Source organism: Sitophilus oryzae, unplaced genomic scaffold (genome assembly GCF_002938485.1).
Source record: "Sitophilus oryzae breed Bouriz unplaced genomic scaffold, Soryzae_2.0 scaffold_177_pilon_pilon, whole genome shotgun sequence".
Classification (NCBI taxonomy): domain Eukaryota; kingdom Metazoa; phylum Arthropoda; class Insecta; order Coleoptera; family Curculionidae; genus Sitophilus; species Sitophilus oryzae.
This window is the reverse complement of record NW_022146479.1, coordinates 5,002,840-5,019,741: the sequence shown is the minus strand read 5'-3', so window position 1 is coordinate 5,019,741 and position 16,902 is coordinate 5,002,840. Positions and strand designations below refer to the sequence as shown.

The following is a 16,902-nucleotide window of genomic DNA, read 5'->3' as shown; positions in this document are numbered from 1 at the left end:
GTTTAAAGATCAACTAGAAGGGAATGTTAGGAGAGAAAATAAAATATTCCAACGATTGTATTAAGTCGAAACTTTTAAACTTTTCCATTTTCATATTTCAGATTTAAAGATAAAACCTTATTCGTAATCCGTTCTTTGGAGCACTCAAAAGTTATTTTTTAACTAGTTTTAAATCGCTTACGAATTGAAAATATGCTTGTACTTTTATTACATAATAATTTTATTTCACTTAAAAAAAAATTGGCGCCGGGAGGCACGTATAGCCGCCCATACTTGATATTTTTTATCTCAAAAACTGCCACTGACTGATTTTGATGTTATTACAAATTTTGTTGCAAATACTATTCCTAATCTTAAATTCAAAACCGCGTTTCGCTAGCTGCTGTAATTTTGGAGTTACGATTTTTTAAAATTTTTAACCCCTTCCCATACCTCCTTCCCAACCCCCCACCCCCACCAAAAACTAATGGCCAGATTCTCGGGTGCCACAGTATCTTTGTGCCAAATTTTGTTAAAATCGGTTTAGCGGTTTTTGAATTATCGTGTTACAGACGGACAGACAGACACCATGAAAATATTTTGTATTTAGGTCATTTATGACGCAAATAACTCATCTTGAGTGAAATTAAAAAAAAATATTTGCCGATCTTAATAGCCTACCATACAATGTCGATATGGTCGGTTAATAATAATTTTAATAATACAATTTAAACTGGAACCTTTGGTGCTAACAAAATTTCATAAATCTTTCAACATACAACAACACACTCTCATACGTCTCGCTCACCATTTCACAGTCGTCATTAGATGAATTTAAGATTTAAGACTAGTTAACTAAAAGTTGAAAACTTTAATGCAGTATAGTTCTGTGTTTTATATTATAGCGTTTCTTATTGACTGGAAAATTTTTATAATTTGCCTGTTATTATCAAGGTATAAAAACAGAGAAATTGAGAATTAAAAAGTTAAACATTTAAATGTGTTTTGAATTAAGTTAAGAATTACTTCAAAGGGCCTCCACTGATAAACTTATTAGTTTTGAGTTTATAATCTATAACTAAAAGGGACCAAAGAGGATCGCAAGTATAAAATAATGCAAGAGAGCTCTTAGACGCCAAAGAAAAATATAAGTTCTCTTTGTTACAAAGACGAGTCCCATCTTTAATTTATGTGTATAATTAGCAGCAACTCTTTTGATCAAATGAGTAAATAATAATAATAATAATAATAATAATGTTTGATTCTTGGGTATTATGGTCCGTATCAATGATGTTTTTAAGTCATAACGTTTCGATCTTTATACAGGGTGGTCCGAACTGTATTCCGGAAACTTCGACAGCATATTCTGCAGATAAAAATAACTAAAAAAGTTCGTATAAATGTATGTCCTAAAATGCTTAGTTTCGGAGATACAGGGTGTAGAACTTTCATTTTTATTTCGATTTTTTCCAAATAATTTCTGAAGGAATGTCAATATTGGGATGAAAATTGGTGTCTGGGAGACTTTTTTGACAGGAGAAATTTGATTTTGATGTCAATATGACTCCTACTTGTAGAGGGCGCCACCTACATATTTTTTAACTGGTTTGAAGAGTAATAACTTTTCGTCCGTACCTGTATTTTCGAGATATTTGGAATCGAAATTATCAATACCTGTCATCATTGACATAAATTAAACATGCTGACTAAATAGTTATTAGACTAAAATCATAAATTTGAAATGTTTTTGTGCCAAAAGTTCAACAGAAACTGTTTTACCATCATTTTTTGCAGAAAAAATTATGATTAATTTAAAAAAATAAACATCTCCCAAATTTATTATTTCAGTGAAATAACTATCTACTCAACGTGTTTATTTTTCGTCAATAATGACATGTATTGACTATTTCCATTCTAAATATCTTAAGAACGGTTGCTCGTAGCGATTTTTACAAAGAGATATTTTTTACGTAAAAAGTCACAGAGATGTATATTCTTTCGCTCGGTAGTTTTATATAGGTACGGACATAAAGTTATTACGCTTCAAAACAGTTAAAACACATGTAGGTGGCGCCCTCTACTAGTAGGAGTCATATTGACATCTAAATCAAATTTCTCATGTCAAAAAACTCCCAGACCCCAATTTCATCCAAATATTGATGTTACTTCTGAAATTATTTGAAATAAAAATGAAACTTCTACACCCTGTATCTCTGAAACTAAGCATCTTAGGACATACATTTATACGAACTTTTTTACTTATTTTTATCTGCAGAATCTGCTGCTGAAGTTTCCGGAATACAGTTCGGACCACCATGGATATGTGTTTCTATCTTGAACTAATTTAATTGCTATTGTACAGTCTTTATTTATATAGTAATTCTCTAATATCTTAGGGATTTTTTGCGCTGCTCCTATTTCTTTCGTCTTCTAGTTCTTGTTCACCTTCTCGTGTCATGTCTTCAAAGGTATTTCATTTTTATTTTCTGTAGATAGTTTCTTTGGCGATGAGTTAGAACCAAGGATTCATAAGTATCTACCTATAGATCTGTATTAAAAAAAAGATGTACCTATTAAAAAAGATGTACCTATTGTATTAAAGAAAATGAAATGTTGGTTTTCTTGATATTTTTGTGTTATATAAATATTTCACTATTTACTATTAATTATTTTAATCAAAGACATAACATTTTCGGTCACGCAATATATTTAATTTATTAATATTTATTTTGTTTAAAATACACGAGGAATTAATCAAAGCATGAGGTTGCTCTGCCCTCTCTGAACAAGGAAGCCAACTAATCTGTTTTTACCAGGTAAATGTTAACGGATACTTCCGAGACTGTAAAAATTCACTAGTTTGTCTATATGGTATTAAACACAAAAAATATAAACGAAATATCATTTTCTAATCACTGTCAAATTTGTGTCACTGTAATCAGAATCAGACTGTCAATCATTAAATAGAAGCTTCTCTAAAAAATCGGTAAGTCTTGTATTTAGTTCATTTAAATGACGGAAATGACTTATTTCATTCAGTGGAATGAAGGGGAGATATATAAATAAATAAAGTAATAAATATATATATTCTAAAAAACGAAAACGGTTGTATCCAGGGTTTGGTAACGATACGTAGAAAATTAATTTTATACGTATATGTATAAAAATGCGTAGAATATTAAGTAGAAAATGTATAAAATCCGCGTACATGTTCAAAATCAATTTTGTATATTTAAAGCTGTTTTTCCCTTAACAAGTATTTTCTTTAAATTCTATAAGTGTTAAAAACTGTAAGTACGTGTAATAAGAGACTAATTGTCGTAATCGATCTGAAAACTATTAGATTATTTTATTCTATTTAATCTCAATACCGTAGAGAAAAGTCTGATTTTATAGTACAAGTTTTGGTTGTTCTTTTTTTCAATTTTCTCAAAAAACCCTGGTTTTATACATTATGTATATAGTGTATTATTATATTATAGTTCGTAGTTCTTATTTTTATCATTATGCTAGGTGTTATAATTTTTTTATTCTGTTTGAGTGTTACTTTTGAGAATTAGTTTTTATTAAGTACTATAATCTCTATAATGAATCATAACAAGTCACTATTCATGGTTAAACTTTTATGACATCCATTTTTTAAATAATAAATAACAATTAGTTTAATTGTTATTAATCTATTCTTTGTGCTACTCACTGTGTTAAAGTACTTAAAACAAATATAAACGTCAAAAATGGCTTTCAATATACATAACTAATTTTCTACATATGGACATGTAGAAAATGTAGACAATTAGTTAGTGTAGAAAATTAATATTCTACGTGTAGAAAATACAGTAGAATATATGTCAAATTTTCTACCTACCCAAACCTGGTTGTAACTCTCCAATTTTATGTTAATGAAATTGTGTTTTTATTTTTTTTCCTATTCTTCTTACAAATTTTGTATGTCATTTTTAGTTTTCTCTTTCCTGAAGATTTTGAATAGCAGTCTTGATTGTAGTTTGTTACACATTTTTTGTTGTGCCAACTTTTTTTTGTATTTTTACATATCTGTTGTTGGCTTTGTTGTTGTCTGTTGTTATCAGGTGAATTGTTCTCAGTTATCAGTACTTTTTATATCTTTGGTCATTGCTATAGAAAAAATAATCTCACACCGAGAAAGTCATAATCACGACACATGTTGTGTTTGTTTTTTCAAGTTTAATCTAACTAAATAGTTAATCTAATTTTTATTATGAAATTTAGTGCAATAACGCGAATGGTACTTTTTTTCCATCTGTCAATTATACGAAAAAAAACAAAATGTTGATATTTTGGTGAAAGTTTGATACACCCTGTGGAATATACTAATAAAGTAAAAAATTTGAAAATCATTTATTCATCTAGGTAGATCTTTGCTCTATAGCTGGCGTTTTGATTCATCTCAATAGCTTTAATTTTATTGGAGATATTCGCTTTTGAATAAGACAGTAACGATTTATAGCTTTTTTTATTTTTTATAGCATTGATTTTGGGTCTTCATCAACACACGTATAAAATAGTGTTTATTGTTTTTCTAATGTCAAAGTCACATTTGGGCACGTTCAGGGACAGTCAGCGGCTGAGTGGCTGAGTAAGCGATTTCCCTAAACGGTCTCTTTTTACACGCAAAAACAGTCAGCCGCTGAGCAAAATACTCAGCGGTCGATCAGCCGCTGTGTTCCCTGAACGCGCACATTATTATTGTTTATTAACGTTTACTCTAGTAGAGATGGTTTAGTTTAAGTATCGGCTAGAATTTTAGAATTTAGAATGAGTGGGAGGGGGGTTAATCACTTCGACCTTACAGATCCATTGTGTCCCCCTTTCTTGAAACATAACTCATCATACAGTCCCAGGGCTTTGACAAAAGTCAGTATCTGGGACGGTTTTATAGAGGGTAGTTCTCCATCTCCAATATCAGTCGTACCAAAATTCATGGCACGAATGGTTGTCGTCTCGGCGCACTCAGTGATGAGGTGTACTGGTGTTTTCCCATCTTCCCCACAGAATCTGCATTCGCCGTTTCTTCTTAGTTTCAATCTACCGAGGTGTTCATTGAGGAGACAGTGTCCTGTTAAAAACCCGTGACAATCCGAAGATTGTTCTTACTCAGACCCAGGAAGATCTGTGATTTTTCTTGATATAAGCCCTCAGAAACTTCTTCGAGTGTCTTAGACCGTTGCAAGATTTCCATTCCAGGTTGCGGATGGAATCTTCCAAGTTCTTGAGTTCCGCCTTGAGTTGGTTACCACTTGAAAAGCAGAACGGTTCTGGTCCAGTTAGTGGAGTGTTCGCTCCTTTCCTAGCTAGATTATTTGGATTTTCATTGCCTTCTATCCCTTGGTGAGCAGGCACCCAGAGTAGGAGGACTTTGTTTTCTTTGCCCAATTTATTCAGCTTCTCTATGCATTCTTTGACCAATTTCGAATTGATTGATACTGAGTTGATCGTTTTTAACGCTGCTTGACTATCAGACAAGATGGCTATTTCTTGTTTCCGATAGTTCCTATCGAAGATAAGTTGTACGCATCTTTCGATAGCGTAGATTTCTGCCTGTAGGATACTAGGGTAAGTGCCCATTGGTTCGGAGTATTTAGCTTTCGGCCCAAACACTCCGATCCCTATTCCCGTATTGGTTTTGGAAGCATCAGTATACCAAGTTATGGTATGGTCTTTTAACTGCTGGGCAAGCGTTTCGCTCTTCCAATCCTTTTTATTGCTCAATACTACATTGAGATGTTTCTCAAAGTTGTACGTTCTTGGCATATCGTCCACTGGGAGTTGCAGGAGTGGTATTTCCTTTATGAGGGTGTTCCAAGCCCCTGATCTGACAATTCTCCCAGTACTAATTCCGTTAGTGACCATTCTAATCAATGTCGCATTGGCATATCTACCAATGACAATGTGCAGTGGTGTTAGATCTAGAATGACCTCCATTGCTGCTGTTGGACAGGTTCTCATGGCTCCTGTGATGCAAACACATGCTAGTCTCTGGACTTTGCATAGGTTTAGCCTTGCCGTCGGTTGCTCTAGTTTTGTGTACCAGGCAACTGCTCCATAAGTAATCATGGGTCTTACTATCATGGTATACATCCAGCGCAAAATGTTAGGGGAGCAGCCCCATCTATTTCCGGCTAGTCTTCTGCATATCATGAGTATCGGCTATTGCTGCTTTAATTGATCATGGTAGAAATCAACTTTTGGACTTAAAACCATATCTGTTAGTTATAATATGATTTTTCAAAGACAGTGATATTACATAGATCATAAACACTATTTTATAGGTTTGTTGACTAGGACCGAAAACAAAGGCATAGTTTTAATCTGAAAAATACGAAAAAATCTTAGTGTCTCCTTCAAAGGCATCTCCAAAAAATATAATGGTTTTGAGATGAATCAAAAAATAAAATATCGAGAAAAGACCTACCCAGATTATAATATGATTTTTAAATTCCTTGCTTTTTTAACGTACTCCAAAGGGTGTCTCTAACTTTCACCTAAATTTCAAAATTTTGTTTTCCCTCGTATAATTGATAGATGGCAACTTTCATTTTTAATTTAGAAATAGACATTAAAAAGTCAAATAATTTAGCTACAAATTGCTTAAAAATCATCAAAATCGGTAGAACATTAGAACACAATATATAAAACTAATTTTATAGTGCCTGTTTTTTGTGCCGGTGAGTGTATTCTCATATTAGTGTAATAATATTATTAATATACTGAAACTATCGAGCATCAATGCATAATTAAACCATATTTATACGACAAAAATTAGCATCGATGGCAATTTGGGCGAGTTTTTATTAACATTTATACTTTTTCAAAGAGTGTTTATAATGAATAATATAGCCTTTATATAAATATCCTAGAAAATCCGGATTAGACATTTTTATTTGTCGATAGGACAGATAATAAGATCGCAACCTTAAACTGGTGGAAAAGTCTGAAATAATAAGACAAAAAGTTTTCCCTTTCAGCGACGACAGTAGATGATATTTTGGGGTAGAAGGGATGAATGTAAAAGGGATGAAGATGCCGGGGTGTACCTATATACATTTGCCCGCGTTCAGCTTTCAGTTTGTTCTCAGCTGGCCGGGAAAACTGTCGGGCTTTCCAGCAGCGCGGAACTCCCGCCACATCGTCAATTTTCGCGAGTTTTCCCCTTTTCATGTTTCGAAAATGGCATTCGCCACGTTGATTTTGAAATTTTCCGTTTTTTGAAAATTCGTTCATAGCATGGATTTATCGGAAACAATAGTCTGCATATGTATCGCAACCACTTGTGCTGGGTTCTTTATAAATCTGGCTTTTGCATACAAGTTATGTACCAGCCGGGTACCTAGAAACCCTCTGCTTGTTGGGTTGATGGTGTCTGATTTGTCCGTCTGCATTATTAGCTGTCCAGTCAAAACATACAGGCGAATTTATAGGCCCATATTCTCTAGTTTATCAACTTTTGTACTTCTTGATTTTATTGAGGTTAGTATATTTTTTATTTGAAAGTTATTTGTCCCTTTATTTTTGTTTATTCAATTATAATTTGTCAGTATTTTTACGATGTTATAATTTAGTATTAAAAAAGGTTTCGTTCATATTTCATAGTTGTTCAATTTAAAATTAACTTTTTGAGCGCGCAAATGATAAAAGTGGAAACGCGGATTCAATACATTATACTTTTTTAGGTTTTTAGTTGTTATTTATTACATCAAGAAACTATTTTTTATAATGTTTCCCTAAAGATCTTTGAGTGGTTTATACTTTTTGAAAGTAACGGCAGTTGGGGGGGAAGTGTAAACTTACTGTTTCATTGGCACACATTAACCCCATCTTTTCCGCTATATGGAGATATTTTATCCAGATCTGATTATCACTGCACACCATTGCTTCTTATTCATAATCCTACTTTGCTTTTTATCCATTATGATTTTGTTGTATATTTTTTGGGTTTGTAGTTTTTTCGTTTAAATTAGGATTAGATGTTTTTTTACTTATTTTTTTTTGTGTCTAAATAATTTTTACGAATTGCTTTTTCTTCTCATTTTTTAATTGATTTTGTTTACTTTGATTTATTATTTGTTTTTGTATATATTTTTTTAAAGTTTTTGTTTAGTTCATAGTTGTAGTTTTTTTGCTTATTTGATGATTGTTTTACTTATTTAATATGAGTTGAGACTATTATTATAGTTTCTACCTGTTACCATAAAAATTGTTGACCTAAATGAATTGTTCCCAATAAGACTTTTCTTGTACAATTTAATCCTGAACGTTAAAGTTCTTCGTTGTAGATGTTGTTTTCCATTCTTAATTGTAATTTGTTTCACATTTCTGGTTGCTCTAAGTAATGTAACATGCAGCTTGACACTTTTATATGTTACATATTTCTGTTTCGTAGTTTTCCAGAAAGTCCTTCAATCTCAAGACATGTTCCTATTTTTGTTAAATTTGTGATTATACTTATTTAATTTGTATTTCTAAAATATTTTTCTCTTGTTTTACTTCTATTTTTTTTTGTTTAAAATTTAGTATTTTTTCTTATAATTGTTCCAGGATAAAATCACTGATGTAAATAACAATGGTATTAAATGAGAAGTATTTTTAGGGTCTTTGTAAATACTTTCGTTTATTTTTTTTTGTACATTGTATATTGTATATACCATATTAGTTGGAAGATGTGGTACAGTTTTTGTTTATATTCTTATCCATACTACATGAATTATAGTTCTGTATAATTTTCTGTGTAAAACATTTTTTATACTTATTTTACTCTTTTTTAATACCATTACATTATACTTCATTCAAGAAATAATTATGTGTGTTTGATAGTTATATTTTTTTATTTAGTTTAATCCAATTTTTATTAGTTCTAATATTTAATACCTTGTAATTTTCTCTGTTTAGTTATTTTATTATTCTTTGTTTTCTAAAAGAAAAGGGAAACATTTTGTATAACGAAACCAAAAATGTGCTATAATCATTGCTTAAAAATCCTTATGTACTGTCGTATCTTACTTTAATAAATAAAATTTTATTAAATCAAATGCCATTTCACAGGAATTTTCAATTAGTGCTATTTAAATAGCAAAATTGACTCTACATGACTGGCTTTTAAATCCTTCAAAAAACATTTGTAGTTTTAGCTTTTTTATTTCGAAAATTGAGGTCTGTTTGAAAAGCAGTTGTTAACGCAAAACCTTTTATAGATCGAACTAGAGTATTTGCCTTTATTTTACTTGGAATTTAATTAGTTGATTTGCAGGATAAATAATAGGTATTTTGGTGGTACTGATAACTTTAATTCAACTTTAAAGTGACTCCCATAAGTGCGTGTTTTAACTCATAAACTTATTTTTACTAAATACTTCTTTGTACCACACAGCTTTTATTTCGCATTTTTTCTCATTTATAGAACAGTCTGTTAGTTTCAAATATTTCGTTACCAAAAAGCCCTTAATTTTATTTGTAATTTTGTCTCTGGAGGTTAGGCTTTTAAAAGTAAAATTTCTTTTACTTTGATCTTTGGACAACTTGAGTTTATGCCGTCCTTAAATTGTTTTTTTTTTCTCATCTCCCTCTTTGACATTTTATCAGTTCAGTTTTGAAATGGTCAAAGAATACTTGATTTTTGAAGGTACACATATTTTTATTTTTCGTTTAATGGAATTTTTTGCCGACGTATAAAAAAATTAATAAGAAAAATGTATAAATTATGCCGAAATGTAATTTGCAGATTAAATTTAATATAAAAATATGTTTTTTATTATCTGATTAATATTATACTTCTGCCTGATGAAAAGCAAAAGAAATATTTTAATTATTAATAAAATACTTTTTAAATATAAATGCAAACGACTTCATATATTCCTCTGCATATTCATTCATTAAATATTGTGTTCATTAGAAACGGTGTATGTGTAATATAATCTAAACAAAACGATTATAAGTTGAAAATTATTAAATAAACTTTGTAAAATTGAAAAATGCATGTTTATTGTAATATAATATGTATAAAGTTTTAGTATGACTATTTAAAATTTGTATATAATTATGCAAGTAACGTAATAGTAAACTAAATAAAATAAACCGACTTGATTTGACGAGATCTCAAAACTTTTTATAGTGAAAGAATTATATTGCGAGACTTGCAATTTTTTTACATTTTATGTTTTTGACAGGATCTCATTTTTTTCTAGGTTATCCTTCTATTTTTTTCTCGGGTAATATGCCATTCAAAATAATATTAAAGAAGTTTCTCTAGCGATAATTCATAAACTTTGTATGTAAATAAAATCAGACAATATCAAATCGATTAATTGTACTAGAATTAATCGTATTCTAACTTTTTGTCGACTGGAAAGTCAGTTTCCGGTAGCGACTATAAACCTAACTTAATTCAAAAATATTTTTAGAGATTATTCAAGGTATTACAGGTAATATTCAGGTACTACAGGACATTAACTATATATTATACATAATTAGAGCTCTGAAAAACGGTAATGCATAATCTGAAAAATTCTTCGTTAATAAAGGTCTACGACAAGGATGCTGTGTTTCTCCCATATTATTTAAAATATATGTAGCAAAGGCCTTGAGACAATGGAGAAAATTTAATGGAATTGGGCATTAATCTGGGAGATACTATCTATATACCCTGCAGTTCGCAGATGATCAATTTATTATGGTCAACGATAAAGATGACAAGAAAACTACAAGATGAATACCAACAATGGGGTTTGGAAATCAACTTACTGAACTAAATGTCTACCTATTGGTGCAGAGTTATCTAGCACGCATCTAGAAAATGAAGAAATAGAAGCAATGACTACACCTACTTAGGAGTGAAATTTGATACAACAGCCAAAGATGACAATGAAATTAAAAACCGAATATCACAAGCTAGAAGAAAAATTGGCTGTCTGAAAGGAGTATTTTGGGATAATGTGAAGTAGGGAAAAAAACGGAAGATCAATATATACGAGACCCTTGTTATAAGCAGTTTACTCTATGGTGCAGAGACTTGGAGAATAACGGAAGCCAACCGAAGAAAGTGGAAGCAGTAGAAATGGATTTGGAGAAAGGAAATGGAGAAGAACTTTAGGAATTTCTCGAACATGTTCAGAGGATGGATGAGACCAAACTCCCAAAACAAATTATGCAATGGATTCCCCAAAACCGAAGAAAGCGTGGAAGACCCAAAAAGACTTGGAAGGAGGGTGTAATAAGAGCAATGAGTGTCAGAGGCCTAAGTGAGGGTCAATGGAATGACCGAAGGACGTGGAAGTTAGGCAGCGGACAACGTTGCAAGACGTTCTAAGCTTAGATACAGATTTCGATATTTTTCACTTTTTTCTTCCGTTATAAGCATAAAGCTTATGTGGAACTTCTGGAAATACCTTAGGATTTTGGATGACAGTGAGTGAGTCACTGTCAAAATTAAAGAAGTTTGACTAGCAATAATTCATAAATTTTGAATTATTGTATAAAATCATATAATATCAAACCGATTAATTCTAGTTTTCTAACAACTTTTGTTGGACTTTCGCCATAACCCAAATTTCATCTTTAAAAATGTTCAGTTCATGGTTTTACCGATGCTAATTCCAAATTATGTTTTTGTATTTTTTTGGATTATCGAAAACTATAAAAGATATTTGTAGGTTAGTATATAATAAAAAAAATTGTGAGATGAAAGTAGTTTCAAAAAATGTAATATATACTGGGTGTTCTATTTAAAATAACAAAGATGCTACCATTTTTTAAATGATCCGGCAACACTGTAACGCTGATAATATTTGAAAGGTCCAGGGGAAAACTTGATAAGCGCCAATTTCTTAAATTTAGGGATTTTACAATATTATAAGTAGGTCTAACTGGTTCCTACAAAATGTATAAACTTTGCAGGGCAATAAGTTGTTAAATCCTGTGATATATGCCTAGCATAAATATATATTATATAGCCTAAAAATATAATAAATATCGAAATTTTCAAAATCATCCCTTTCATAGCCGGTTCTCTTGTTACTATCGCCGGAAAGTCAGTTACCAGTAGCGACTAGACATCTTTTAGTCTATAAGAATATTTCGAGATTTTCATTTTTTTTTCTTCCATTATAAACTTAATGCTACCTAAAATTCAAAATTTGTGACATTTCTAGAACTGTACCTTAGAATTTTAATGATCTTTCAAATTTGACAAGCGAAAATTCATCAATTATGTGGTAGAATTTCTAGATATTTTGACAATATACCCAACTATAGTAAGTTCTCATGTTTAGTAAAAATTAATATTCTTGCTTTATCCACAACGAAGTTACAGGGTGGTCAAAAGTGCCGCTCATACCTTCGAGAACAGAATAGTATGGCTGTTCTCGACTTGGCGAGCATTAGTTCATTTTGGTATTTCAATGACTACTTTTATTCGATATCAGTTGATTGCCTATTTTAATCGCGGGAGGTTTAAATTTGTTTCTCGCTAGAAATTATTTTATCATGATGTTTTATTCCGCGATAAAAGATGAAAGGCTATTTACCCATATTTTTTCAATTAGGTGTGTTTATTCAGTGGTGCGAAAACTTTAGGGTGTAAGGGAGGCTTAACGCCCTTATATCGTTTTCGAGGGGACTGAGCTGTACTGGAGTGTTAAATTGGAAATTTTTCAGCCTATGAATTTATGGCCCTACAAAAATTAAGCAATTTAATATAATTATTAAATTCTTATATATGTTAAACTTAAACTACTCGGTAGTTAATATAGATAAACCGTTATAAAAAGAATTATTATAATATGTATAACAACTAAATTATTTATTGACAATTTCCTTGTAACATCAAGACTACAGTTATCTTTGCAAAACTGCAATTGATTTTATTTCATGAATTAAATTGTCTTCAATGGTTCCAGTACTAAAATACTTAAAGATATTAGCCAAGTATAACTTTTTGCTTTTATATTTCATATATTTCGAATAAAAGCTTTTCACCGTTGTCTTAAATGCTATTTTTATATAGCGAAGAACTTTGGGAAGTTTGTCTTTATTTTGTCAACTTCACGAGATTGAAAATGTTTGAATCATGGTTAATTTCTATACTTTAACAGTATTTTTTCCAGTTTTTATAAAATAAACAACGCCCAAATGTATCTTTTTTCAAGGAATTATATAATCCAATCTTGATCCAAAATTATCATTAATATTTATTATAAATGACGCAAAAGATTTTACGATAAATCTTTTTCAATTTAAAGCAATATTTTTAAAGCATTCTGTGTTCGTCAGGTGTTTTTTTCGGTAAAATTTAAATTCTATATAACACGTGCTTATAATATCTAAAGAAATTCGGAAATCAATAACACATAGGTTAGAATAAAAGAAAATCCAAGAGAAATATGAAAAATGTTAGAATTTTTGAAGAATGATTTCTTTTAAATAAAGGTTATTACCAAACTGGTTTTACATTGTTTTTTTTCTATATACGTATATAAAATATCGGATATACTGGAGCGTTTATATAAAATGAACTGGTGTTATCCCATATGAAATTCCAGAATAACACGTTTATGTTTGACAGAGATGACTCTATCAAGTTTTGATTTATTTATTTAGGACAATAAAAAGGGGAATTTTGTATTGTAGGCTTTTTATCTTCAAATAGATCTAGTTTATCTAGAATTTATTTTCGTTTGATTAATGAAACACCAAAATTATATCTGAATAACCCAAGAAGTTCTAGGCATATTTAGTTTTAATAACTAAATTTAAAATATTACATATTAATGAACGGTTTGATAATAATTCTGGTTAAAACAAAAAAATGCCAAGAATATTCTTAAAATTGTAGAATTTAAGAAAAGATCTGTTATTAAAAATGATGGTTTATGTGGGCGATTTTGTTTCATTTAATATAAAGCTTTTTTTCTAACAAATTTCGGTCTCTAAGCGACGGCTTTATCACATTTCGGTTATTAATTTGTTCAAACGAATAGAAATTTACTGATTGCATTTTACAAATAATAAATAAATCTCATTTTATCGATAACATATTCCGAATAGGTTTGCAATATTGAAATAATATTCAAGCAGTGTAATTTAGCGTGCAACAAGTGGTAGACGCAGTAGCGGCTTCCCGCTTAACGTACAACAAGAATTTTTATGTTTTCATTTTCTATATTATTTTTATACGGTGGTTACATTCATTTTAGATCTGTAACAGTATGTTTGGGTTTATTATTTTTTTTACTTAAATTGTTATCACTTTTAGGCTTGCGAATTCACGAACTAGGTTTTTTCCTTGACAAATAAAATAAATATTCATTAAAAGTTGTAATACACTATGCGGAAAACAGTCCGAAGCAGGTCGGGTCGTGTTTCCTCGTCTAATTTTGTCTCGTCTCGGCCTATTTTCATTTCTTCGAAAACGTCTCAAAACTACTCGTGAAATTGCAATTGCGGAGAAGGGCATGGGGAATTTTTTGGCGACTTTTGGTTGTCTCTTGTTGTCTCCTGTAATTTCATTTTGTCTCGAGCTACTCCCACATGTGTCGGTTTCTATACCCGAGACATTAAAGGACTTTTTTTTTTCATAAATCTGAGATTGAGACTGAAATAAGTTGTTATGATGATATTTTTCTTTAATAACATCTCGTTTTATGTTGATGTAATATATTCCATAAGATTAATATTTGACTGAACTTATAACACGTGTTTATAATATGTATAATAAATATTTAAAAAACCAGACTTTTTTTACTTGATCTGCAGGAATATAATTACAATATTTTTATTATTTAATTTTATTATATTGGAATTAAGGGTAATTAGTATATAAAATTGTATGTCATGGTTGTTTACGACCTTAATTGATTAACATAATAGTAGTTATCACTAGTCACCTCAGTAACAGGGTAACATCATCAATATGGAGCTCATTGGGAAAATGATTGATTGACCCTATGTCAACAAAAGTATGGTCCACGGACATTTTTAAAAGCAATGTTCTCTTATTGATTTTAATAGAAAACTGTAGACGATACTTTTTTTGTTAATACCCAGCATGGTTTGTTACAAATCCATTCAAAAATGAGAAATAAAATTAGACGCCTTTTTAAATAGTTAGATAACACCGTTGATTGTAAGCCGATAAAAGGCGTGCTACCAAAACAGTTATTCACTGTTAGTGATGGGCCGTTTATTTTTATTTAGTATCCAATGGGTATAATAAAGAAATTTGGGTATATACCTGTTATACACCCAGAAACCCAGAACCCCCTTGTAAAATTCGATTATTCGCCTAATCTAATTTAGTGCGCTGTATATTGGTATTACATTAGTGTGCGAACACAGTGCAAGCAGGTTTGCCGCTTACTGGTAATCGGCGCCAATCTGGGTACCTATTCTTGACATCGTTCGCAACTTTGCGTATACGCATCACGTGTATTGTTATAAACAGGGTATCCCAGAAATAAGTGCAAGTATTTTAAAGGGTGGTAGATCTCGATAAAAGAAACATATTTTCTCTTTATCGATTTTCAAATAAGTCCAAAATAACGGAGTTATTTTACTTTGAAAATTTTCAAAAAAATGATTTTTTGCTAAAATTTTGAGAACCTTCTTCTTCATGTGCCTTCTCCTCATCGGAGGTTGGCGACCATCAATTGGAATTCCTCCCTGTCTTGAGCCAAACGGATAATTGCACTGGCCTCTCCTATATTAAACCACTGGCGCAAATTCCGCAACCAGGAAAACTGTTTACGCCCGATGCCCCGTCGTCCTTCAACCTTTCCCTCAACGATCAGCTGTAGGAAACTATATTTGTTGTTTCGAAAAATATGGCCAAAATATGCTGCTTTCCGTCGTTTTATTGTAGTCAATAGTTCTTGGTCCTTACACATTCTTTCCAATACTTCGAGATTTGTTTGAGAACCACTGGATCTTTTCTGGATTTTCTTTCTTGTAAATTTAATCTACTACCTATGTTGCCATATTATCAAGAAATTATTTTTTTTAAATAAAAACTAAAAAAAATTCCAAAAAAATTTTCAAAATATTCCGAATTTTCAAAAAAAAAATATTTAGAAAAAAAACTCATAGGCGTATTTCTGGGGTTGAACTATACTACCAGTTAAGTTAAAATACTTGCACGTATTTCTGGGACACCCTGTATATGGGTACATAGTAGCGCCGCGCCGCCGCCGCCTCGCGCTTATAACCTTGAAAAATTAAAGCGTGTTATCAAATCGGCTAGTTCACAGTGAAAGCAGGTAGGCGCCGTCAACCAGCGTTCATCGGCATTCTCGCTTTTACCGGAACGAAAATTTATTTATTTCTGCTTTTGCACGCGCGGAGGGCGCAGAGGGTATTAAGAACTAAAAGTTGGCCAAAATGATGTTTTATGATTTTTTGCTTTTTTGCTAGTAATATTAATTATTAGAGGAGAGGGTGCTAATATGGAACCCCATTTTGTTTTTCCTACACAATATTTTTTCCTCTACTCTGAAACCCTTTCCACCGATCAAAAGGGCCATTCTGTGCAAAACCAAGCAATTGGATGAGGATGCTAGAACAAGAAAGTAATTTGTATATTATAGACGATATTTGAGCGAGGATGGCTGTTATAGGGTAAAGACTATTTCCTTTAAGAATCTATTTAAATCAATTTTTTTTGCAGTGGCAAATATTGGCAAGATTTTTGTACATATTCCAAAGCTGGAGAAGCATTGAACGGATACTAATTTCCATGCGGAATATTGCCGAATAGTCTTACACCTTATAAAAATGCCTCTGATTTTTTAAATATATAACATTATAAAGCAATAGAATAGAAGGAAACGTTTCAAAATAAAAATATGGCATAAAACAGGACTTGCCAGCTGGCTCTGTATCCCTCATGACAGTTATTATAAA

The 16,902-nt window shown here is 31.2% G+C and overlaps 1 protein-coding gene across 4 annotated transcripts in view; it reads left to right on the top strand.

Moving 5' to 3' along the window:
- LOC115882525 overlaps positions 1-16,902 on the top strand; it is a 60,691-nt gene that overhangs the window by 20,238 nt on the left and 23,551 nt on the right. The window contains exons 1-2 of one of the 4 annotated variants that reach the window (XM_030900640.1): positions 4,137-4,243; positions 6,566-6,683. The exons of 1 other annotated variant lie outside the window; for it this stretch is intronic. Coding sequence is in view for 1 of the 3 variants with exons in the window: in XM_030900638.1 (XP_030756498.1) it covers positions 7,243-7,485 (243 nt within the window). In the remaining 2 variants the exon portion in view is untranslated. Of the gene's footprint in view, positions 1-2,899; positions 2,966-4,136; positions 4,244-6,565; positions 6,684-7,107; positions 7,486-16,902 lie in introns of those variants that run through there. 2 more of the 4 variants (XM_030900639.1, XM_030900638.1) reach the window with 2 other exon arrangements.